General features: G+C 50.2%; 8 protein-coding genes across 8 annotated transcripts, besides 2 other annotated features; 6 read left to right on the forward strand and 2 right to left on the reverse strand.

The window, feature by feature from the left end:
• Positions 1-2,945: part of a sequence feature (contig 1.103 1882..69272(-1)) that runs on past the window's edge.
• On the forward strand, positions 591-3,394 carry ANIA_06009 (uncharacterized protein; the record flags this gene model as incomplete). The annotated part of the gene is made up of 5 exons (XM_050612223.1): positions 591-944; positions 1,017-1,085; positions 1,143-1,619; positions 1,670-3,250; positions 3,310-3,394. The coding sequence occupies exons 1-5, from the start codon at positions 922-924 to the stop codon at positions 3,392-3,394; spliced, it is 2,235 nt and encodes a 744-aa protein (XP_050467027.1). The 5' UTR covers positions 591-921.
• Positions 2,946-22,412: part of a sequence feature (contig 1.102 645..132643(-1)) that runs on past the window's edge.
• On the forward strand, positions 4,187-8,364 carry ANIA_06007 (SKI complex RNA helicase subunit SKI2; the record flags this gene model as incomplete). The annotated part of the gene is made up of 6 exons (XM_658519.1): positions 4,187-4,413; positions 4,504-7,012; positions 7,064-7,340; positions 7,391-7,578; positions 7,632-7,811; positions 7,864-8,364. 6 exons carry the CDS (start codon positions 4,187-4,189, stop codon positions 8,362-8,364), a joined length of 3,882 nt encoding a protein of 1,293 aa, XP_663611.1.
• ANIA_06006 (karyopherin kapD) lies at positions 8,911-12,495 on the forward strand (the record flags this gene model as incomplete). The annotated part of the gene is made up of 8 exons (XM_658518.1): positions 8,911-9,000; positions 9,065-9,143; positions 9,263-9,723; positions 9,781-9,965; positions 10,018-11,885; positions 11,933-12,105; positions 12,156-12,276; positions 12,326-12,495. 8 exons carry the CDS (start codon positions 8,911-8,913, stop codon positions 12,493-12,495), a joined length of 3,147 nt encoding a protein of 1,048 aa, XP_663610.1.
• ANIA_06005 (uncharacterized protein) lies at positions 13,415-13,810 on the forward strand. The gene has a single exon (XM_658517.2). It carries the CDS (start codon positions 13,490-13,492, stop codon positions 13,727-13,729), a length of 240 nt encoding a protein of 79 aa, XP_663609.2. The 5' UTR covers positions 13,415-13,489; the 3' UTR covers positions 13,730-13,810.
• On the reverse strand, positions 13,891-15,244 carry vip1 (putative actin cytoskeleton protein (VIP1)). Its single transcript, XM_658516.2, has 3 exons — positions 15,103-15,244; positions 14,966-15,052; positions 13,891-14,902 (listed from the first exon to the last, which is right to left on the reverse strand). Exons 1-3 carry the CDS (start codon positions 15,183-15,185, stop codon positions 14,260-14,262), a joined length of 813 nt encoding a protein of 270 aa, XP_663608.1. The 5' UTR covers positions 15,186-15,244; the 3' UTR covers positions 13,891-14,259.
• ANIA_06003 (uncharacterized protein) lies at positions 17,191-18,997 on the forward strand (the record flags this gene model as incomplete). Its single annotated transcript, XM_658515.1, has 2 exons — positions 17,191-17,210; positions 17,365-18,997. 2 exons carry the CDS (start codon positions 17,191-17,193, stop codon positions 18,995-18,997), a joined length of 1,653 nt encoding a protein of 550 aa, XP_663607.1.
• Positions 19,800-21,053, forward strand: nscC (protein aptC; the record flags this gene model as incomplete). Its single annotated transcript, XM_658514.1, has 1 exon — positions 19,800-21,053. One exon carries the CDS (start codon positions 19,800-19,802, stop codon positions 21,051-21,053), a length of 1,254 nt encoding a protein of 417 aa, XP_663606.1.
• On the reverse strand, positions 21,199-22,195 carry nscB (metallo-beta-lactamase type thioesterase aptB; the record flags this gene model as incomplete). Its single annotated transcript, XM_658513.1, has 2 exons — positions 21,199-21,918; positions 21,986-22,195. The coding sequence occupies 2 exons, from the start codon at positions 22,193-22,195 to the stop codon at positions 21,199-21,201; spliced, it is 930 nt and encodes a 309-aa protein (XP_663605.1).

The raw sequence follows: 22,412 nt of genomic DNA on the forward strand, positions 1-22,412 counted from the left end.
AATGCTGTTTAGTTTACCTAGTAATTCACAAAACGACAATGCTATCTCTCGAGTCACTTGCCCAGTCCTTGAAATTGCAGATTTATTAAACCTCTAATTTGTAATTTAACGATGTACCTTATTTGAACCGTATGCTCAAAATATATACCTGGAACATATCACACCCATGTGCGTACAGTAATCGCAGAGTTAATTAATACCATGGTCTAACGACGCGAGAGTCCACTGAACTTGATAAAAGTAGAATATTTCTCCTACTTATACGAACAGGTATGATGCTCGACACTCGAAGCGCCTGTTATTTCGGGTTCTGCGCTGGTGCTGCTAGAGAGTTGTATATGTATAAGCACCCGTATAGTCAAAGCCAACCCAGGTTACAAGGCTCATGACCTAAAAAAGACTTCAAACATTCTGTTACTAGATCATACCACCAGTGAGCGAAAGCCAGGCCTGTGACTCGAGGCCCTATTACTCGACCGCCGCAACGGCAGTTTCCCCAGATCTTACGTCATCCGTTCGATGAGGCCTTCACTTCCACTGAACCCATCCGCCCAGTAACACCAATATCTACCTAGTAAGACCATCTGAGGCACGCATTTCGTTTCCTTTCTCCATTCCCCTTTATAGGCAGCAAACGGGTGTGGAAAGCAGAGAGCATAGCCTGCGCTCATAGTTACGAATTGGCGACCTCTGGACTGAGCTGGATTAGGCTGGCCCGTGCCAATCTCCCAGGTATCTCGACATTCCTAGAGGTCCACCACACGCAAATAATCCATCTGCTAGAACAAGACTATCGTTATCCCAAGCTCGGGGATTACCGTCATCGTTGTCGCCTTGTCGCTTCGCTTTTGACCGCGTTGACAACAACGGCGCTTTCTTCCGGTTGTCAACAACAATGTGTGGCCTTTACCGACTCTCATCATGACTACAGATAGTGCCCTGTCGTTAGTGTTTGCCCACAACCCTTTCTCCTCCAGATATTTTGTTCCATACTGACGCTATCCAATCCAATTCAGGTATCAGCCAACAGATTCCCTTATTCTTCCAACAAAGCGCCGTTTCTTCCCATTCAAAATACCCAACTAGTCTGTCGCACCCTTTAACTGGTCAGGATCATCAGCCCATGGACTAACGCCCCATAGCCATCAACAACTTCGCCATTATATCAGCACCGCCGATCGGGATCGAATATACGTCGTCGTCGATAGAGTGGTCTACGCAATTCACATTTCATCGCGAAAGCGGGAGACCATTGCTGTTATCCCATTCGAGCCGAAGTGCCTCGCTGCTGGATATGGCTGGATCGGTATCGGAGGAACCAATAATGGCGAGTGCGCTTTTGTGAAGCTTTCCGATCGCAATGTGCGTGCGTCTCGAGAGACACCGGGCAGCCAATCGGTGGATGTGGACAGCGCCTTGCCAATTGATCTCGAGCCTTCTCAGACGACCTCCCCACGAGCATCAGCAGGAGCTGAACAGACAAACTCGGGGTCTGGTGTCAGCCAACTACCGGAGGTTCAATTGCATAAATTTGGCGGCAGCATTGTGAACTCTGTGATCATTCACCGTTTACCAGCCGAGGAGAAAGGGTTTTTAGACGAGGACGTTGCGGTGCTAAGGTATTGCGGTCAATGTCAAGCTCTAATGAATCTCACTAATATGTTTGCAGCAACAATGATAAGTCCGTGACAGTCTATTCATTGACGCGCTCAAAGGTTCTGAAAAAGCTCAGCCACCCGGCATGTATGAATTATGCAATCATTTCACCGGATTCAAGCATCTTGGCTGCTGTTGGTGACGAAGCTAACGCATATTTTTATGGCCTTTCTCGGGATTTCTCCACCGTGGTTTCGACTGAGACCGGGGAGAAGCTGAGTGGCTGGACACTGGACCTTCTTCTCTGCATTGAGATGGAGATTGGGCCGAGAATTGAAGACCGTTGTTGTTTCACCATTGCTTTCTCGCAGTCCAACAGACTTTGTGCCATCGGCTCTCAATCTGGCGTGATCACTATTTTCGACGTTAGAAGCATTCAAGAACGTGCCCTAGGGCCATCTGAGGAGAGTCCAATTGTCTGTTATTTCAATTCCTCGCGGCCTTGCTGTAACGGTGGAGCTGTGCGCTGTATGAGTTTTTCGCCTGAACCTTGGGACCTCCTTGTGTGGCTTGAAGATAAAGGGCGTGCTGGAATTGCAGACGTGCGCCAGGCCTTTGTCCGCAGACAGATTATTCAGCTAGATATGAATGATCCTGCCGTTGAGGAAGTCGATACAGAGCCGATTATTGATGAATCTACGAGCTTAGGGTTTGACCTCGATTTTCAACCTTCTCCCGAACCACGGCATGACCTTGATGCACGGGGTCTTCTTGACTCCATTGAAGGGTACTCGGGCGATCGGGCGAGTGACTTCAGTACCTCGCCATTGCGAGAGAGAATGATACATGATTTAACTGAAAGGGAGAGGTTGGTATTGGAATTCCTGAATACGGCGCGCTGGTCGTCAAGATTCGAAGATGGCCCGCCTGACCGGCTGGCCAGCGGCAGTGCTAATTCGCATTCACATTCTGGCTCTCGCGCTAGACATCAAGGTCCTACAAGCGGAGCTAATCGAGCACCCCGTCCTACTTCCCCTCGACCTGTCATACTCTCGCACATCAATCATGACGCAAGAAACCAAGATGCAAATCTGGACGATTCGACGCCCGATCCGCAGCCAAGTATCACACTGAGCTGGACCGCTTCGCCAGGAGAGCTAGAGTCCGCCGCATTGGCTAATCAGACCCATACTACGGATTCCAGCTCAAGTGACCAAGGTGGCTCAGGTAATGAGGGAGGAAGTACCAGTCGGCATCGTGGGACCCTAACCCGACCGTCGGCAAATTTTAACTATTCCAGTATCCCGTTGTTGTCGGGGAGAAACCACCAACGGTCTCGCTCTGTCCATAGACGCTCCGAGAGGCAAGATAATAGTATGGATATTCCCCACAATCTGAGAGCCAACATCGTGGCCGTAGAGCGGCTTCGACGACAGCGGCAGCTCATTAACGAAGCAGAGACGCTAAGCCGAAACAACCTACGTGAGCAGCGTTATACTCAACAATCCTCGTTCGGCTTTGACCATAGCCGCTCCCCACGGTGGATTCGAACCGTCATCAACGATCTTCCAGAGCGCAGTTACGGGATTGGACGCCGAGACCAGGATCCTAGTAGTTCTGCTGGACTTGGATTTGGGGCTGATGGGAGATCGCTGTAAGTAGTGGCTGACCGATATTTTCACACTGGCGCGGATGCACTAACCCGATATTTAGCTATATTGCAACTGTGACTGGCATCTTCGAATACCAGATTAACATAATGGACCGGAAGACATTCCCAGTGATCACGTATAGGTGATCAGAAAGAAAAAGAAATTGTGGACCCTTGCGGTCCGACCTATTGCAGGACACAGCCATTCTCAAAAGGTGCAATGGCATCAATAAAAGCAGTTTCACAAATAATGACCTATTATCATTGTCAGGATTGTCCAGTTTTGATGCTATGGCGAGGAATCAAAAACCCTCCCCGTCAACGAGCAAGCAGTTGGTGCTTTGGCTACTAATCATAATTATTCTAACTGTCCATATTTCTGTGCGTCATTGACCATAGGCACATTCTGGATCTTCTGGAGTCTCATGTATAGTTGTTAGTTTCCAACCTTTAAGTGCACTCATTGGTGGCGTTAGGGATTTATGTTTTGATTTCATAATCTAATTTACTACCCTCTACACGGTTTCTGGAATGTTATAGGAACCAATTATAGAACAGTGGATAATTGTTCGCTACCTTGTAGTTAATCACTCTGCCGTATAGATCCTGCGGCTGCCGCAGATGGGGCTCCACCGGCCATGGCCCAACGTCACTTTCTGCCGGAAAGCTCTTGTTTCTCCCCCGCCATGTCCTCCATCCAACCTTAACATGTGTCTTGCTCCATAAGCTCCAGATTATTCACCTAGAGTCAACAACCCCCCCCCCCAAAACTCAACCATACATAGAATTGATTTTTCCCGTCGCGATCTTTCGGAAATTGTCTAGCTTCCGCACTGAGTTTGGGAAGTCCCTTGAGGACCAGCAGCTGGAGCGAGGTGCATCCCAGCCTATAGGATACACGATTTTCAGGAGCCCTGTTACAAGCAATATCGAGCTTAGATGGAAACACTCAGTTCAACCTTAGCCCAGCTCGATCTGGGCTCGCAGAATATTGGCGGAAAGGCTTTTGATGAGCTCATTGCCGCTGAAGGGAATGGGACGTATCAGAACCGCGCACGCAAGCGCAGAGCTCGCCCATCCGCCGCGGAACTGCGACGCGATCTAGAGAACGAGTTTCTAACCCCATCCCCTCGGTTTAGCTCCGAGTGGTTAAACCGCCTGCAGAGGTAGGGTTGATGACCTTTGATGTTGTTATAATCTATATAATCTTACCTATGGTTCTGCTTCCTCTCTGCAGTGTGCTAACGGGAAACTAGGAGATGGGATGTATCAACGGACTACACGGATCTCTTTGAGATCGCTGATACACAAACCCGAACAATCGTTCGATTCGACCGCGAAGGCCTAGAGGGGCGTGTCACTGGGTATCATGAAGTGACGGTTCCGGCTAACAGCGCGAACGCAAAAAACTCGACGTCTTTGCTACGCAGGCCAGCAGGAAGGGCTGATTTCGTGCGGGGCGCTGCAGGGTTCTTTCCGTTCGCGCCAGGGGGTCTGGATGGCGTTGAGGCGATCGCGGAGATGGAGGCTGAAGTTCAGACAGCAGGGCCCTCTGGGTCTGCTGGAAAACAGGCCGGCCTGGATCGCATCATTAACTTCGCGTCTGAGGGGGGTTTATTAGAGGTAGCTCCTGGATTTTCGCGCGGACTGAAATTTGAAGAAGCAAAGTCGAAAGAAGCTGCGGACGACGATGAAGAAGTCGAACAGACTCTCCAGGAAGAGGAAAGCAACATCAATCCTGAACAGGATGAAACAGCATCCGACGTGGGAGGTGTGAAGATCGAAGACGAGGAATCCGCCAGTGAGGACGAGGAAGAAGACGATATCGACACCCTATTACCTGTCGAGTTCCCGTCTTTGGAGCCGCGTGCTCCGCTGCTCTCAGCCTTCCAGAAAAAGGGTGGCAAAGAATGGGCACACGTCGTGGATGTTAATAAGGAAATTTCCAATTTCCACGAACTCGTTCCAGATATGGCTCGCGAATGGCCATTCGAGCTGGACACGTTCCAGAAAGAAGCTGTCTATCACCTCGAGAATGGGGATTCTGTTTTCGTGGCTGCACATACGTCAGCTGGTAAAACTGTCGTTGCGGAGTATGCTATTGCATTGGCCGCTAAGCATATGACAAAGGCAATCTATACGTCCCCGATCAAAGCCCTGAGTAACCAAAAATTTCGCGATTTCAAGAATACCTTTGACGATGTAGGTATTCTGACGGGTGATGTTCAAATCAATCCGGAAGCAAGTTGTCTGATCATGACCACTGAGATTCTGCGGAGTATGCTTTACCGTGGAGCAGACCTCATTAGAGATGTGGAATTCGTGATTTTTGACGAGGTCCACTACGTGAACGACCTTGAACGCGGTGTCGTATGGGAGGAGGTTATCATCATGCTTCCTGAGCACGTCACTCTCATCCTTCTTTCTGCTACAGTACCCAATACCCAGGAATTCGCCTCGTGGGTGGGCAGGACGAAAAAAAAGGATATTTATGTCATCTCGACCGCGAAGAGACCTGTACCTCTTGAACACTATCTTTGGGCTGGAAAGGACAAGTTCAAGATTGTTGACTCCAACAAAAGGTTCCTCGAAAGCGGCTGGAAACAAGCAGATGATATAATATCCGGCAAGGACAAGATCAAAGCTCAGAAAGCAGCAGAAGCTCAAGCGCAGTCTCAAGCAAGCAGAGGTGGTTCACAGGGACGGGGACGGGGACAAGCGCCCGCCAGGGGTGGCCCGAGGGGAGGGGGAGGAGGACAACGTGGAGGAGGACAACGAGGCCGAGGCCAGCCGGCAAACCGAGGAACAGGCAACATTGCTCGTACAGGGAGAGGCGGCGGACGTACAACTGCCGCACAGGACAAGACTGTCTGGGTCCAGGTTGTGCAACATCTGCGCAAGGAGAATCTGTTGCCAGCCTGTATCTTCGTATTTTCTAAGAAAAGATGTGAACAGAACGCCGACTCATTGTCCAACCAGGACTTTTGCAATGCGTCCGAGAAAAGCCTTATTCATATAACGATCGAAAAGTCCCTTACTCGACTCAAACAGGAAGACAGGACGCTGCCGCAGATTCTTCGACTTCGCGAACTGCTAAGTCGCGGTATTGCTGTTCACCATGGTGGGCTTCTACCGATAATGAAAGAAATCGTCGAGATCCTGTTTGCCAAGACTCTTGTTAAAGTTCTCTTCGCCACTGAGACATTTGCCATGGGCCTGAACCTGCCTACACGTACAGTGGTCTTCTCGGGATTTCGCAAGCATGATGGCAAAGGTTTCAGAGATCTACTGCCCGGCGAATATACCCAAATGGCGGGGCGTGCCGGTCGAAGAGGTCTCGACAACGTCGGCTATGTGATTGTTGTTAACTCTGGCAAGGACGAGGCACCGCCTGCTGGAGCGTTGAGAAAGATGATCCTCGGGGACCCAACGAAACTTCGATCCCAGTTCAGGCTGACTTATAACATGATCCTGAATCTACTGCGTGTGGAAGCTCTGAAGATTGAAGAAATGATCAAGAGAAGTTTCAGCGAAAATGCCACCCAGGCCCTGCTCCCAGAGCACGAGAAACAGGTACAAATTTCTGAAGCCAGCTTAGAAAAGATCAAGCGAGAGCCCTGCGAGATCTGCGATGTTGATCTCGCTGCCTGTCATGATGCATCGATCGAGTATGGAAAATTGACGAGCGAGCTACACCTCAACCTACTTTCATCGCCTGTCGGCAAACGCCTTCTTATGCCGAAGCGCTTAGTTGTATACCGGAAGGTGATTAATGGATCTCCATAATTAGCCGCAGCTTAAGCTGACACTTTGCAGGATGGATACCGAACCGCAGGTGTCATTGTGCGAGAAGTCGGAGGGGGCCCCAACCCCGTCATACAGATTCTCGAGATAGGTAAACTGAACAGCAAGCGTCACCCAAGCGAGATTCTCCCATTCCTTCCAGCGTTCAGGGGATTTCTGAATCCTCTACCGACCCGTGCCGCCGATATGACTCTGAAAGTTTTTAAGATCCCAATTGCGGATATCGAGTGCGTCACAAACACTATAGTCAAACTGAGTGGCCCAACGTGGTACCTCAATATCAAGAAAGGTTGGTCTCAATGCATTTGGTACAAGGGTCTTGCTGACATTAGTTTAAAGAGGCAATCAGATTCGCAGACAAGGAGCTATCCAAGCTATGCTCCTCGTGGACTACTCCGGTCTGGGATGAGCTAGATTGGGCTCGAATCAAGGAGCTCCAATTAAGGGACATCCTAGATAAACGACGAGAGCAGGCAAATATCGCCCAGTCATGCGACTGCCTGAAATGCCCCAAATTCTTGAAACACGTATGTTCATATTCTACCCTTTGACGATTCCTGCCATACTCACGACCTTTTAGTTTGAGATGCAACGTGATGAGTGGCAAATTAAGGAGAATATCTCGCAGTTGAAGCAACTCATGTCGGATCAGAACCTCCAACTACTCCCAGACTACGAGCAGCGTATTCAAGTACTAAAAGACTTGGGCTTCGTTGACGAACAATCCCGTGTGCAGCTGAAAGGAAAGGTAGCTTGCGAGGTAAGACTTCAAAATAAGGTATTCTCCATAAATGTGCTGAGACATGTGTTAGATTCATTCTGCGGATGAGCTCGTTTTGACGGAGCTTATATTGGAAAACGTTCTCGCGGAATACGAACCCGAAGAGATAGTCGCTTTACTATCCGCTTTTGTGTTCCAAGAAAAGACAGAAAATGTGCCGACCTTGAACCCCCGTCTGGAGAAGGGCAAGGAAGCAATTATTCGCATTTCCGAGAAGGTGAACGATGTGCAGATACAGCACCAGGTCCTTCAGTCGACCGAGGATATCAACGATTTTGCCAGCCAACCGCGATTTGGACTGGCAGAGGTGGTTTACGAGTGGGCCAAGGGGATGTCGTTCAACCGGATTACGGATCTCACGGATGTGATGGAGGGAACCATTGTCAGGACTATTACTCGGCTCGACGAGACCTGTCGCGAGGTGAAGAATGCAGCCAAATTGGTTGGAGATCCAACGCTGTACGCAAAGATGCAAGAAGCGCAGGAGAAGATCAAGAGGGATGTGATCTTCGCGGCGTCTCTGTATATGTAGGTAGTCTAGGCGTCAAAAGACTGTAATTATTTAGTACGGGGTGTAGGTATGGTTCCCTGTCTCGGAAAACCACGTGGGCACCGCCGGGTCTTTGTTTTTTTTTTTTTTTCTGCCAGAAGAATTCACAAACGCAAGACGCAGGGATCAGGTACAGCCACGCCAGCAGGGCACAGAACAGTGTAAGCATAGATTCTATTAGGCACATAACTGTGCTAATTAACTGGGACCAGATTCAGCTTTATTGTAATAATATCCAGTGACCTGAACTCTTTTGGCGTAACCCTTTCACGAAAATTCTCTTACCGCGCGGGGCGGCAGGCGGTCTGATTCGCTGCCCTAGACGCGGGGCCAACACCGCCTGAAATGAAAATCCACGAGAGAAGAAAACCAGAAGTGCTGAGGCCTCCTAAATCTTATTGATCCCTCTTTTTATCTCCCCCTCCTTGTCTCCTCTGACCGCCGTCTGTCTCATTTATTTGTACCGGGGTTTCCCTCAGTTCCTTTCAGTCTTGATTTTTGCAACCAGGGGGTCGTTGCCGGAGCGAGATGGATGTTGCAGCCCTGCGGAACCGCATCCAGTCCACGCTAGATGCCAATGCTGATATCAGACGGCAGGCGGAACTTGATCTGAAATATGTTAGTCCTGGGCTACGGGCATGCAGATGGTGGTTTTGCTAACCAAACCTCTTCCATTCCGCAGGCCGAGACGCAACCGGGTTTCATAAATGCTCTGTTGGATATTCTGCAGGGGGAGCAGGTCAACGCCGTCCAACTGTCGGGTACGTTTTGTCGACTCCTCATCTCCTTGCTGATGTTGAATCGGAGCCCATCGGCCCTGTGAAATTATCCGCCAGACCCGTGCCTTGAACCGCCTTTACTGACTGGAAGGGATCGATAGCGGGTGTTTACCTGAAGAACCGTATCAACCGAGGGTGGTCAACTATTGAGGATAGTCCGTTGCGCGCACCTATTGCAGAGGAGGAGAAACCAGGTTTCCGCGAGCGGCTGATTCCCGCCTTGGTTTCCACCCCCCCCAACGTCCGCGCTCAGCTCGTTCCTCTACTTCAGAAGATTCTTCAACATGACTTCCCCGAACAATGGCCTGGGTTCCTGGACATCACAATGCAGCTGCTCGGCACTAACGATGCCGGTTCGGTCTATGCGGGTCTGCAGTGCCTGTTAGCCATCTGCCGTGTGTACCGATTTAAAGCGGGGGATAAACGGGAGGAGTTTGACAAGATTATTGAGCACTCATTCCCTCAGTTGCTCAGCATAGGATCGAGGCTCGTGGATGAGGAGAGTGTAGAGGCGGCCGAGATGCTCCGCATCGTGGTGAAATCATACAAGCATGCTATTTACGTGGGTGATGCAGGAAGCCAAGAAGCATATGGGTGGTTAGAACTGACGGGTGAATAGTTCGAGCTCTCACCTCATCTTCAATCGCACCAGGCGACAGTCGACTGGTGCACTTTGTTCCTACGGATCATTGCCAAAGAACCTCCGGCAAATTCTATGATGGAATCCAAGGAGGAGAGAGAACTTGCCCATTGGTGGAAGTGCAAGAAATGGGCATATGCCAATCTGAACCGTCTATTCATCAGGTGCGTAGGCCTTTCGCATCAGTGGTGCTTCTCACCTAACATGGATGTTTAGATACGGAAACCCCACGACCATTCCCAAGTCCAGTACCCCGGACTACTCTCAGTTTGCCAAGTCGTTCATTACAACATTCGCCCCGGAAATTCTTAAGGGGTACCTACAGGAGATTGACAAATACGTTTCCAAGGGTCAATGGCTGAGCAACCCAGCACTTTCCTACACTTTGATCTTTTTCGAAGAGTGCGTCAAGCCGAAGTCAATGTGGGATCACCTAAAGCCGCACATGGAGAACCTCATTGCTCACTTCGTCTTCCCGATTCTGTGCCAGAGTGACGAGGACATCGAGTTGTTCGAGACGGACCCGTCTGAATATCTCCACCGAAAGTTGAACTACTACGAGGAGGTCTCGGCGCCCGATGTTGCTGCTACAAACTTCCTGATTACTCTCACCAAGAACCGGAAGAAGCAGACTTTCTCTATCCTTACATTCGTCAACGGTATTGTTAGTAAGTATGAGGCTGCTCCGGATGACCAGAAATTGCCAAGGGAGAAGGAGGGCGCCCTGCGCATGATTGGATCTCTGGCTTCTGTCATTCTGGGGAAGAAGAGCCCCATCGCGGACCAGGTTGAATACTTTTTCGTACGCCATGTTTTCCCTGAGTTCCGCAGTCCCCATGGTTTCCTTCGTGCGCGTGCCTGTGACACGTTGGAGAAATTTGAGCAGCTCGATTTCCAGGACCCCAACAATCTGATGATCATTTACCGGAATATCCTCGAATCCATGACTGATTCAGAACTGCCTGTTCGTGTCGAGGCCGCCCTTGCTCTTCAGCCTCTCATTCGTCACGACGTGATCCGCACCTCTATGCAGCAGAATATCCCGCAGATCATGCAGCAACTTCTCAAGCTTGCCAATGAGGTTGATGTTGATGCTTTGGCTAATGTTATGGAAGATTTCGTCGAGGTTTTCTCTGCGGAGCTGACTCCTTTCGCCGTTGCTCTGAGTGAGCAGTTGCGTGACACATACATGCGTATCGTTGGTGAGCTCCTGGAGAGAAACGCAGCCAAGGGCGAGGAGGACACGTACGGCGATTTCCTGGACGACAAGAGTATCACCGCTCTTGGTGTTTTGCAGACAATTGGCACATTGATTCTTACTCTAGAGAGCACGCCCGACGTGCTTTTGCACCTCGAAACAGTCCTTATGCCTGTCATTAGCATCACCCTTGAGAACAAGCTTTACGACCTCTACAATGAAGTATTTGAGATCATCGACAGCTGCACATTCGCCTCGAAGTCTATTTCTCCGACCATGTGGCAGGCTTTTGAGCTCATCCACAAGACCTTCAAGGCGGGAGCTGAGCTGTACCTGGAGGACATGCTGCCCGCGCTCGACAACTACGTGGCGTACGGTTCTCAGACGCTTGTTCAAAATCCTGCCTACCTCGCAGCCATCGTGGGTATGGTCGAAGATATTTTCAATGATGAGAAAGTGGGCGGCGTAGACAGGATCTGTGGTTGCAAGCTTGCCGAGACTGTCATGCTAAACCTGCGCGGCTATGTTGACCAATACATCCCTGTCTTTATCGAGCTTGCGATGCGTGTCATCGATGCTGGAGAAGCGCGTACCAAATCTTACCGTCTCCATCTGATGGAGATGGTCATCAACGCCATATATTACAACCCAGTTCTCAGTCTCCAAGTCCTAGAGGCCAAGGGGTGGACCAACAAGTTCTTCAGCGCCTGGTTCTCTAGCATTGACAGCTTCAGACGTGTTCACGACAAGACACTGTCCATTGTCGCCATCACCTCGCTGCTCACTTTGAACCCTGCCGACGTGCCAACTAGCGTTCAACAAGGTTGGCCAAGGTTGCTTCAGGGAGTTACCAGACTGTTCCACACATTGCCCGCCGCTATTCAGAGTATGTATTTTCATCCAGCCCAAGCGACTTAGACTAACGTTACACAGATCGACAAGAGGCGACAAAGGAGTCGGACTTCCAATACGAAGAGGAAGACGAGGATGATGAAGGTAACGACTGGGAGGGCGAAGTGGAATGGACTGAGGGTGATGATGAGGCTGGTCCCGAGGGCGATATTCCCGACGAGAGTGCTGCTTACCTGGACTTCCTGAACAAAGAGGTGAGTGATGGCAGCATGTGCTTTTCAGCTTGTGGCTAAATCATCACCAGGCGGCAAAATTCGGCTCTTTCGCTGGGGACGACGATGACGACGAGCTTGATGAGGAGAGTTTACTTGAGACTCCTCTCGACAAGGTTGAACCATATGGGCTGTTCAAGCAGGTGTTCATGAGTACGTGTTACTTTATTCCTCTAATAGGATTTAGCTAACTTGCAACCAGACCTCCAACAACAACAACCTCAGCTCTACGAAAATCTGACGAATATTCTAAACGACGAAGAGAAGAAGATCATCGAGTCTGTGTTCCATGAAGCCGACGCAAAGGCTCTGGCCGCGGCCAATGAAGAAGCTGCCAAAGCGGCTGCCCTCCAAGCTAACGGGAATCAATAGTTCCCAACGTCAACAAAAAGCAACCGGTAGCCGACATATAGTCAGATCGACTCTGGAAGCCAAGCATAGTCTATGATATAAAAGATGCATTGTCATGTCGGTTTGGCGTCGCTTTTTTTGGACACATCTCTTCCCCTTGTGTCGACGGCCAAGCAGCCACTAAATCCGGCCTAACGTGACCTATGCTCGTTGTTTCTTTTCCTATTTAGAACGCTTTGTCGCAAGATTCTTCTTCCCTTTTCGTTTTACCCTCATGACCCATACTCTATTGGTTACGATTTCTGCCAAAAGTCCCACTACCCTCCCCTGCACACATTCTTACCCTCCCTCCTTCCTGAAATCCCCGAGTTAATGAACATGAATACACTTTTCTTCTACTGTCCACCAAGGATGAGCAAGAGCAATTTAATCTGTCATTTCCCATCGAGGAACAAGACAACCGTGAACAATCACAAGAGCAAGGAAGTAACCACCATAGGGACTGGATTCCAGATGTTAAATATTAGCACGTGACGTATATAGTTGAGACACTTGAGCACCGTTTCCTGTAACATTCAATCCCACCCAACAAATACTCTAAGCTTCTGTCAGACACCAAGATTATGTTGTGGAGTGAATCAGGGTGATTGGCCATATACAGCATCTTAGCCTTCATGCACGTGAACAATCACGACAAAGCTCTTGGTCTTCTATCTGCGATATGATGCTCTAGACCCGCAACGTCATTATGATGCTACTAAAAACGTACATAGTAACTTGATACGACGATATCACCTTATATAAATCTCTCTTCTCACAAGTTTTCTCTAATCTGAATCGCATTTATGAAGAATTAATAGTATTCTCACGCTCACTGTTTCGAGGTAAGCTACCATCATCTGTCAATCTTCTACTACGAGCATTCATTTAACGACTCCAGCCCACCACCACAACTTGATTGAACAACCTCACCTCACCTTACAAACCTTTCTACAACCAAGGAACAAGAATCAAAATGTCTGCTCAGTTCTCCGGCCGCCAATCTCCACCCCCCGAGAGTCAAACAGGCGCACAAGAGAACTCCCCCCCGGGTTCCGGCCGCACAGACCCCAAGTTCGCCCCTCCGCCAGAGTACGCACCCAAGTCAAGCTCTGAGGGCGAGGGTCAAAGCCAGACGGCGGGCTTGAGCAGTAACCCGAAGCATATCCTGGAGGATATTGAGGCAGCAAAGTATAAGAAGGGGACAGGAAATTGACTTAAGGATCGTGTTCTGAGGATGAATGCATGACTTGACTCTAATTATACATGAATATCACCACTTAAGATGGAATTGAGACATCTTTCTTAGTACTCTGTTATTTTGCATGGATCTTCTCTTAAAGAGTAGTTTATTAAAACATTGTAGCGTAGAATTTGGATGAACATGCTGCGATTTTTCTGCCAAAACACAGAGTCCAGCTAGATGACGGCTTCGACTTTCCAGAAAATCTCTCTGTAATGTTGATGTCTGTTTACGGGTGTCTTATGATCTAGAATGACGAGTGCGCCAGTTATGACCGCGGTACTTTGCCGAGGTCTATAAATGAAGAAACGTTACTGAGATACGTCACGAGACTGTGCCATTAGGCTCAATTTGAAAGCTTCTTTTCCAGACAATAAACAAAGGGGAATAGAGTATGAACGTGGAGAAAATTGAAAGGATGTCATGCTAAAAACACATCCGCGAAAGTCATTAGGACGTTAAAAGTCATCGTCGAATACAATAATTGACAAAGGGTGACTCCACTACGCCTTCTCGGTCGTAGCAGGAGCCGCCTGGGCAGCCTCGGGCTCAACACCAGGAGCAGGGGCAGGGGCAGGGTTAGACTCCGTCGCAGGAGAGCTGCTTTCACCCTCAGCTTTCTTCTCCTCAGTCTTTCCAGCCTTCAGATCCGCCAGTCTTCGAGCCTCAGCGTGAATATCGCGAACTTGCTTATCGGTCTGAGAGTAAAAGTCACGCAGCTTCCGGCCCGAGGGGGTGTTGATAGCCTTCTCAAAGTAGCTGTGCAAGCCGCGCCAGCTGTTGGCGGCCTTGTCGCTGATCTTATAGCTCTCATCAAGACCCTTGGCGCGCTCGCTGGCACCAGTTTTCTTGTCGAAGTTGCTCAGGACGCTGGTGAAGCGAGACGTGAAGCCATGCTTTTTGTCGATGGCAATAGCCTTCTGGATAGCCTGGTCGCTAATCGTGTATCCATGGGCAAGGTATTCTGCAATAATGCGGGAGCGAGGCTTGTCTTCCTGCTCGAGGTCGTTTTGGTTCTCGTCTTTAGCTTCAGCGGCGGTAGCACTATGCTCTCCTGCGATCTCATCAAGGGTTTGCGCGGCCTTAACGGTGACTACAGAGGGGCCGAGCTGGGTCTGGTCGAGGAGAAGGGCGGTTTTAGCAGCCCTGTTCCGTGTTAAATGGTAAATAATGACGATATGGAGGGTGCGGTGGGTGGTTTAGACTTACGCATCCTTTTCGAATGTCACGGTCGCCGACTTAAGAGAGCCTGGCTCGCCGGAGGTGGGAGTAACTGAGATACTGACGATCTTGCCACTGTTGGACTCGTTAGATAAATAATTTTCCTTACGGAAGAGGCTGCATACCAGAAGCTGAAGAAGTCCTGGACCTCCTTCTCCGAGGTGGAGGGGTCGATGTTGGAAACGTGGACGGTGGTGCGGTCGGACATTTTGGCGATGAAGAGTTGGTTCGGAATGCAAATACAGATGAGAAAGTCGTAGAGCAATTGCTAGGATGTTGACCTAGGAACAGGAACAGAGTGGCCGCGGGGTATTTATTCTAGACGATGACGAACGCAGCCACACCGTACGTTATGACGTTTGCGGCACAGCCACGGTGGGGTGGCCCATGGTCATAGCTTGCTTTCATGTGCAAACGTCAGGTTGATACATTATTTTAGTTTAAATCTAAACGAGCTGGAAGGCAGTAGAATTCGACAAAAATAGAGTTGATTAAATTCAGAGAAGAGGACAGATAATGAGAGAACAAACTATCTATCTAAATCTCGTGCCATAAGGGCCACCTTTAGGCGACTTTTACCAGATATCGAAATGGTGTCCGTTACCTCTATGAACTATGGCCAAATATACAGAGTCGCCAGGCGGTAACAAGAGCTCTATCGACTCGGAATGTTTTAGACTCTTGAATGTGCGTGCTTTTTCTGGACGTTAAGCTCGTGCTCAAGGGCCCGAATGCGCTGCCGCAGCACCTCGTTCTCATGAACGAGGGTTTCTATATCTCGTGATGTTATATCATCTGAGTGAACTGTGTTTTTTGACCTCGATGGAGTTCGTTGCTGTGAGAAAGAGCTCCTCCGCGTATACAAGTGCGAGCCATGTGGAGTATTGGTCGATACGTCATGCTTTCGTTCCTGAGGCTGGGATATGACTGATATAAGGCCCTGGGAAGGAGGAGACGCAGCAGATGGCCGCCGGCTCCGCCCGCTAGTCCTTGGCCCCTGTACTACTGGAAAGTATGAAGCACTCAAGCTCGAGGAGGAGCGATTCCGCCGTGATACTGTGGGGTATGTAGGTCCGGCTATGTATGCTGACTTATGTAGTGTATCGAGCGGTTCATTGAGCGTGGTTGAGGTGGATGATGTCGTTGACGCGACAGAGGAAGTTTGGTTCCGCAGGAGAGAGAGCTCCCTTGACAAACGGTTGACCTAGCAGGCAACGGATTAGGCCAGGGATCTAAGGGGATGCAGGTGGTATCTAACCATTGCCTCTTGCTCCTGCTCGAGGATCAAATGTATATCTGAGGGCGAGAGGGGCTTCGGTTGCCGTAGGGGTCCTTCCATAGATGTTAGAAGAGTGCCTGGACAGACTACCGTGTATTGCGGTGTTACCAGATGCTGCTCTTGCACGCGCATGCATGTCAACCCTAGTCTGACCTCCTGAATTCGCGTCTTGAGAGATAGAACCAGCCGGTGGGTTCATTGCTTGGGACGGCGACAGATGAGATGATGGACGCGACTTTTCAGCAGGACTTGCACTGGCCGTTGCTGCACGGGCTCTGGTTCTTAGATGAGAGAAGGGTCCTTGAGGACTTTCTGGGGACATTCTGAAGGATGTCTCTGAGAAATAGGGATACAAGGGAGACGGACGTGTAAAGTATGACGACGGTGTGCGCAGCACTATCTTCGCTTCAAGGGGCATAACAAACAGAGGGATGATAATTCGTGATGAGTCGGTTCAAGCCTGCAGGTCTGCAGGTCATCCCTTGATAGAACTTAGAGCAGTATTGAAAGCATGCCAGACACAGACGGAGAAACAAAGAGAATGCATAAGACTCGTCAACACTATGAGTGGCCGTCTTTGTTTCGCTTCCCTATCAAGCCATGACATAATAGAATTGGGGTAAATAGAAATAATATTTGGGGCGTTCAATGGCCATTAAGAGTCTAAGAAAAACTTCCATGGCAGCAATATTATATTGATATTGTGCAGCTGAGAAGATCAAAGCCATAGCTGAGTTGCGGAGGCGGAGAAGTCGCTTACGTGCATAGATCATCTCGCATATCTATTGCAGCACACTGAGACACCAGGTTTTATCAGATCCTTAAACCAGCCAGGATAAGGACCGTGAACGCCTAAACCATCATTGGATCTGTTCTGCTTGCTCTACTTGCCTGCACTCTTAAGAGTATCACGTGAGCATACAGCTTAGTAACGATGGTGATCTACACCGTCCAGTACAACAAAACAAACCAGCAGAGGGAAAAGATAATGATGCACCGCGGCGCCTCTGGCGTTTCAGATCGAGTGTGCTTTGCATCAGAGCTTGAACTTGAGCATTATTAATATTTCTAGCTAACTTTGGATCAGCACTCCTTTAATCATCTTTAGGCCCCTCATCCCCTGTCAAATGGAGTCGGCAACACCTGCGGGTTCCTCCGACATTCCTCCCTTCGCACAGCCTCTTGCTCCTTACATCAAAAGTCGCGCAGAAGCTCTTCGAATCCGGCAGGCCTTGACAATCTATCTCCGCTCTCAGATTACCTTCGTTGATAATGACCCTGAGCACGCAGAGTGTCTCTCCAATTCCCATCTTTCGCTATGTGTCTCGGATAATGCGGTGTCGGATGTGAAGCGAATACCTGCAGAGCTTACGGGACTGAGGAAGAAATACCTCCAGGCGTTACAAGCGAATGTGGCTGCAAGGAAACAACGACAATTGATCGTCGAGAAGCTGTCTGCTGAGCGCTCCGATGGAAGTGAGATAGGATTGTCCTCTCAAGACAGCTCCCTGGAATTGCAGGCTTACCTTCGACTCGTCCGCGATCGACGACGCCACGCAAAGCTTCAAGTCTTCGAGCAATATCTTCAAGAGCTGCGAAACCGCGATACCCCTCGCCCGGAAGATTTCGATAATCAGGAACGCCAGAACCAGACCGCTTTGCTGGAAGAGTTTGAAGATGAGGGTCAAGCCAGCGGTGAAGCTAGTGCTGATATTGAGGAGCTTGTGCATAAGCTAGAGAGAGCAGTCATTCGTGCAAAGTCACAACTTGATCGGGAAAAAAAGCTATACGCGGAACTGAAAGCTCGCAGTGCGTTCGAGAGTTATGGGGAGGAAGAGCCCGCCCCAGCTTTGAAAGCCGCAGCTCTCCAGGTAACCCGCAATGAGCTTGTACAATGGGTAGAGGATAAGCTTGTAGGCAGTGGGGACAGTGAAGAAGCTCCTATACAGGAGATACCTGCTGAAGAGATAGAGGAGTCCGCTCGTATCCTTGAGGAGCAGAGGATGCGGATTATACAGCAGTACACAGTTTACACGGAAACCCGCAAGCGCCTGTTAGAGACAGTTGCTCGAGCTTGCCAGCCTGTGTCAACAGCTTCCGCCAAGACTGCATCGCGACCCCTAGAAGTCCGCACACCCTCCACGGAAAAGGAGTTACCAATCGAGCCGTTGGAGGTTCTGTCCTATGCTAGCGATGTCCTTCACCCAATGTCCAAGATTCAGCGGTCTCTAGCGCTACAGAAATTCTATCTGTCCGGCATGCTTGCTAAGGAGAAAAGCACCACCATGCGCATGCTCAATCGTCTAAGTGACGAGAGTCACCTACTCCCTGAATATCCGATCCTTGCCCGACAACCCCGTTTCAAGCATGCGACTGCAGCACTTAACCCTCGGGATACTGCCAATCAAGCAGATTCGGCGAAGGAGGACGAAATTGTCAGATTGGCCGAGGCATGGGCGTTCGCATCCTCTGCGGCTGGATCTAACGAGAAGGAGTATGTGGGGAAAAAGGTTGAAGATGGTAGCGAACATGCAGATGGGGCGTATCAGGAGCTAGAGAAGGTCTATAAACTGCTGAACCAGGACCTCGAGGAGGCTCTCGAGGGTGCCCAGGAAAAGAACGACAGCGATATATGGGCACATGAAGCTCGCTCAACTAGGTCTTCAGCGAGGCTTCAGGCTGAGAAGCGCCCGAAGGGGCCTTGGACGCGCTTGATCGGTAATGTGGGAGTCGCGGATTAGAACCTGGGCCCTCTAAAAGCGCAGCCGCGCGTCATTAGCAACACTAGTTCTCGGCCCCATACGTCGGTACAAGGTACATGTCCAAACTTCTGCCTATCAACTACAAGCAAGCCATGGTCGTCATGGCGACTTGTCAACGTTCGGCTTAATGAATGCAGATTGTTGGCCAATAGCGAGCTCCGGTACATTATATACCGACGAACTCCCTGCGCACAGGCTTACCATCAGCTCAACAACAATCTAGAGAATTGCAGTGGCTTTGGTTCTTGCTCTTTCACGCAAATTCCTGGCGACAGGTGCGGTGAGTTCGCTAAGGACGCTATGCATACAAAGTCCAGCTGGTTTGGGCCTGGCGAATGCTCTGTTGTAGTCTGCAGTGTCGCAAGCATGGATGCATGCTTTGCTTCATGGAGTGATCTATCTGCAGGCTTTTGTGCGACTCCCAAGCTATAGCTACCTGGTAGATTTTTTAAAGTCCACCATTGGCCTGACGTACCAGAATAGTGCCTCTGTGCACAGCTCACCATGGAGGACCCCTGAACATCCCGGATAATTAAGTCGAGCTTCGCAAATTCTACCTTAACTACTCACTGGTACCTGACACGTACTTAAGAACCGAGATCTAAACCTACCGCTCGGGTTTTAACCCATCGCCCAGGCAATCAGTCTTGTCTTGTGATAAACAAACCCAATACCCCGAATCCATTGTACTCAATACAACCCTACCCACCAACCCGGCACCTACCGCCTCACCGTGTGTCCCAACACCAGCACCACCACTACTGTGCACAGTCAACGAACAATGACACTCCCAGTCCTCATCATCGGTGCCGGCCTCTCAGGTCTCACAACCGCGCGTCTTCTCACAAACGCCCACATTCCCTGCATCGTCTTCGAAGCCTCCCCTCCCTCCCGCACTCAAGGCTACGCCATCTCCCTCCGCGACTGGGGCTTCAACGCCCTCCTCAGGGCCCTGGGAAACCTCCCCCTATCCAGCCTCACCCGGGCCGTCGCACCTGATCGCCACATTGGCGGCTGGGGCTGGCTTGACCAGTCATGGCGGAATAACCAGACCGGGGAGATAATCATGATGCCACCCAAAGAGTCAAAAGAGAAACCGACCATACTGCGCGCTAATCGCAATGCGCTTAGGCAGTGGATTGCGGATGCAGGTGTGGGGGAAGACGAGGAGATTGATGTCAGGTATGGACATCGGCTTGTCGGCGTGCAGCTGTTGAGAGAGGGTGGAGATGGAAATGTGGTAACAGCCGAGTTCGCAAACGGCGCCACATACACCGGTTCCCTTCTGATCGCTGCGGACGGGGTACACTCCACAGTACGGACACTGATCCTTCCCGCTGTGAAGCCGGAGATTTTACCCGTCCTCGTCTACCATGGCGACTTCAAGCTCAGTCGCGAGGAATACGAGTGTGTGATCCGGCCGCATGCAGGCGAGTCCACGATCGTCGCGGGCGTGGGCGACGGGTTTAACACGCCGCTGACTGTCTGCGACGTCACGTCAACGACAGTGCACATGGACTGGACGTACTCGCGGCCCAGCATTGGTGACAACGACCCTCTGTATAATCCCAATATTACGTCGGAGGAAGCTAAAGTCATTCCCGAGGCTTTGATCGAGGAAATCAATGCGAAAAAGCTGGGAGAACCATGGTCGCTGTTCCTGAATGGGGAGGCGATGCGCAGGCATCGGGTGTTCAATTGGCTGACGCGATGTGTTTCGATGGAAAGGAGTGACGTGAATTCCTGTACGGGCAAAGGGGTCGTCTTCGTCGGAGACTCGTGGCATGCCATGCCAATCTTTGGAGGCGAGGGTGGAAACCATGCAATATTCGATGGGATTGAGTTGGCGAAGATGTTGGAAGTGGCTTGGGGACGTTCCAAGGAGGATGTGCAGGCAGCGATCGGGAAGTACTATGACAAGTCTTGGAGACGGTGTAATGATGCTGTGCGAAGGTCAAAGCAGAGGTTCTATCAGCTTCATCGACCTATTAGCGAGTGGATTGAGATTGCGGAGAAGCAGAAGATGCGTGCGTAATTTGCTCGTTCATTAATTAGGGTTTGATCTTGGTACAGTAGGGACAGAATCCTTTTCTCGGTACAAAAGAAGAATTCAATCTTCAGCGTAAATAAGAGCAAAGCAATCTAAATAGTTTACTACATGGCGAACAACATCTAATCAGTTAATTCGGCCGGCGCGACCTGACGTACCATCGCCTTTTTGCAGCACTCCCCGGCTCAAACCCGACTTTTCGATCCTCAGCTAGCTTCCACAGAACCTGGCTCAAGAACGGCGCAAGAGCTTTCTCAACCTCGTCTGTAATCTCCCCATACATTGCTAGGATGATTTCGTGTAGCGTCAAGCCACCCCGCCCCCGCCCCTGCCCAGCTGCTCGGCTCTCCTCGAGTATCGCGTAAACCTGCTGCACGCGGAACTCTCTGTGCTTGATGTACTCTCGCATTTTATCCGGAAGGTCATCGATCACTGCCCCGTGCGCTGGGTAGCCCAATGGAAGGTTCAGGTTAGCCATCTGTACCATGCTATTCATGTATTGTCCCAAGTCTTCCACCACCGAGTATCCATGGCCGAGCACATTGTCGCCTGTGAAGAGGGCGTTCTCTTCTTCAAAGAGAAAGCACATATGGTCGGCAGCGTGGCCGGGGGTATGAACGGCGCGGAGAGTGGCGCCTTCAACGCGAAAGACCTGGCCGTCGAGAATATCCTTTTGTCCGGCATCGGGTCGGTTTTTGTATATGCGAGAGGATAGCGCTGGATTGTACGCTATCAGGTCCGGCACACCACCTGTATGATCGCCATGCCAGTGTGTAAGGAGTACATAGGAGATGTCTATATCCCTCTCTTCGAGGACTTTGGCGATATCACGGATCCACGAGGGCATTCCCTGGAGCAGACAGGGAGTGTGAGCCACGTCGCCCTCCATGCAAGGTCGGTAAACAGTCACGACGTACCTGACCAGTATCAACTAGGATACGGGATCTGCCTGTTCCAACGAGATATGTATTTGTCCCCTGCAGTCTCATTGGTCCAGCATTTCCGCCCAAAACTCGGATGACCCGTTCAGTGATATCCGTCACCACAGGCAGAGTAGGGATAGTGTTTTCTCTGCCGGAAAGGTACTCATTCCAGAAGTCCTGGGCAAATGGTATTCTGAAGGCCATGTTGGTGACTGAAGCGCCATGGGGATGCCGAGCGAAGGAATGTGCGTCGAGTCTGTAATATCGGCAGAGGTTCTGCTCTTCGGCCCTATCGCCCTATGACGGGATTTTAATCGGGCATATTTTATGATCCACAGTAGTATAGAAATAAGACCCGAACGAGATAAAATGCAGGTCCGGGCCAGCTCATGCCGGAGGCTCGAGCAGTCATTTCTCCAAA

Source organism: Aspergillus nidulans, chromosome I, assembly GCF_000011425.1.
Source record: "Aspergillus nidulans FGSC A4 chromosome I".
In the NCBI taxonomy this organism is placed as follows: Eukaryota; Fungi; Ascomycota; class Eurotiomycetes; order Eurotiales; family Aspergillaceae; genus Aspergillus; species Aspergillus nidulans.

Bases quoted from the DNA above. Each gene is read 5' to 3' on its own strand.
- ANIA_06005 (XM_658517.2), top strand. From the start codon at position 13,490: ATGTCTGCTCAGTTCTCCGGCCGCCAATCTCCACCCCCCGAGAGTCAA.
- vip1 (XM_658516.2), bottom strand. From the start codon at position 15,185: ATGTCCGACCGCACCACCGTCCACGTTTCCAACATCGACCCCTCCACC. The intron at 15,053-15,102 runs GTATGCAGCCTC...CGAGTCCAACAG, and splicing joins CAGGACTTCTTCAGCTTCTG to TGGCAAGATCGTCAGTATCT. The intron at 14,903-14,965 runs GTAAGTCTAAAC...AACACGGAACAG, and splicing joins GTGACATTCGAAAAGGATGC to GGCTGCTAAAACCGCCCTTC.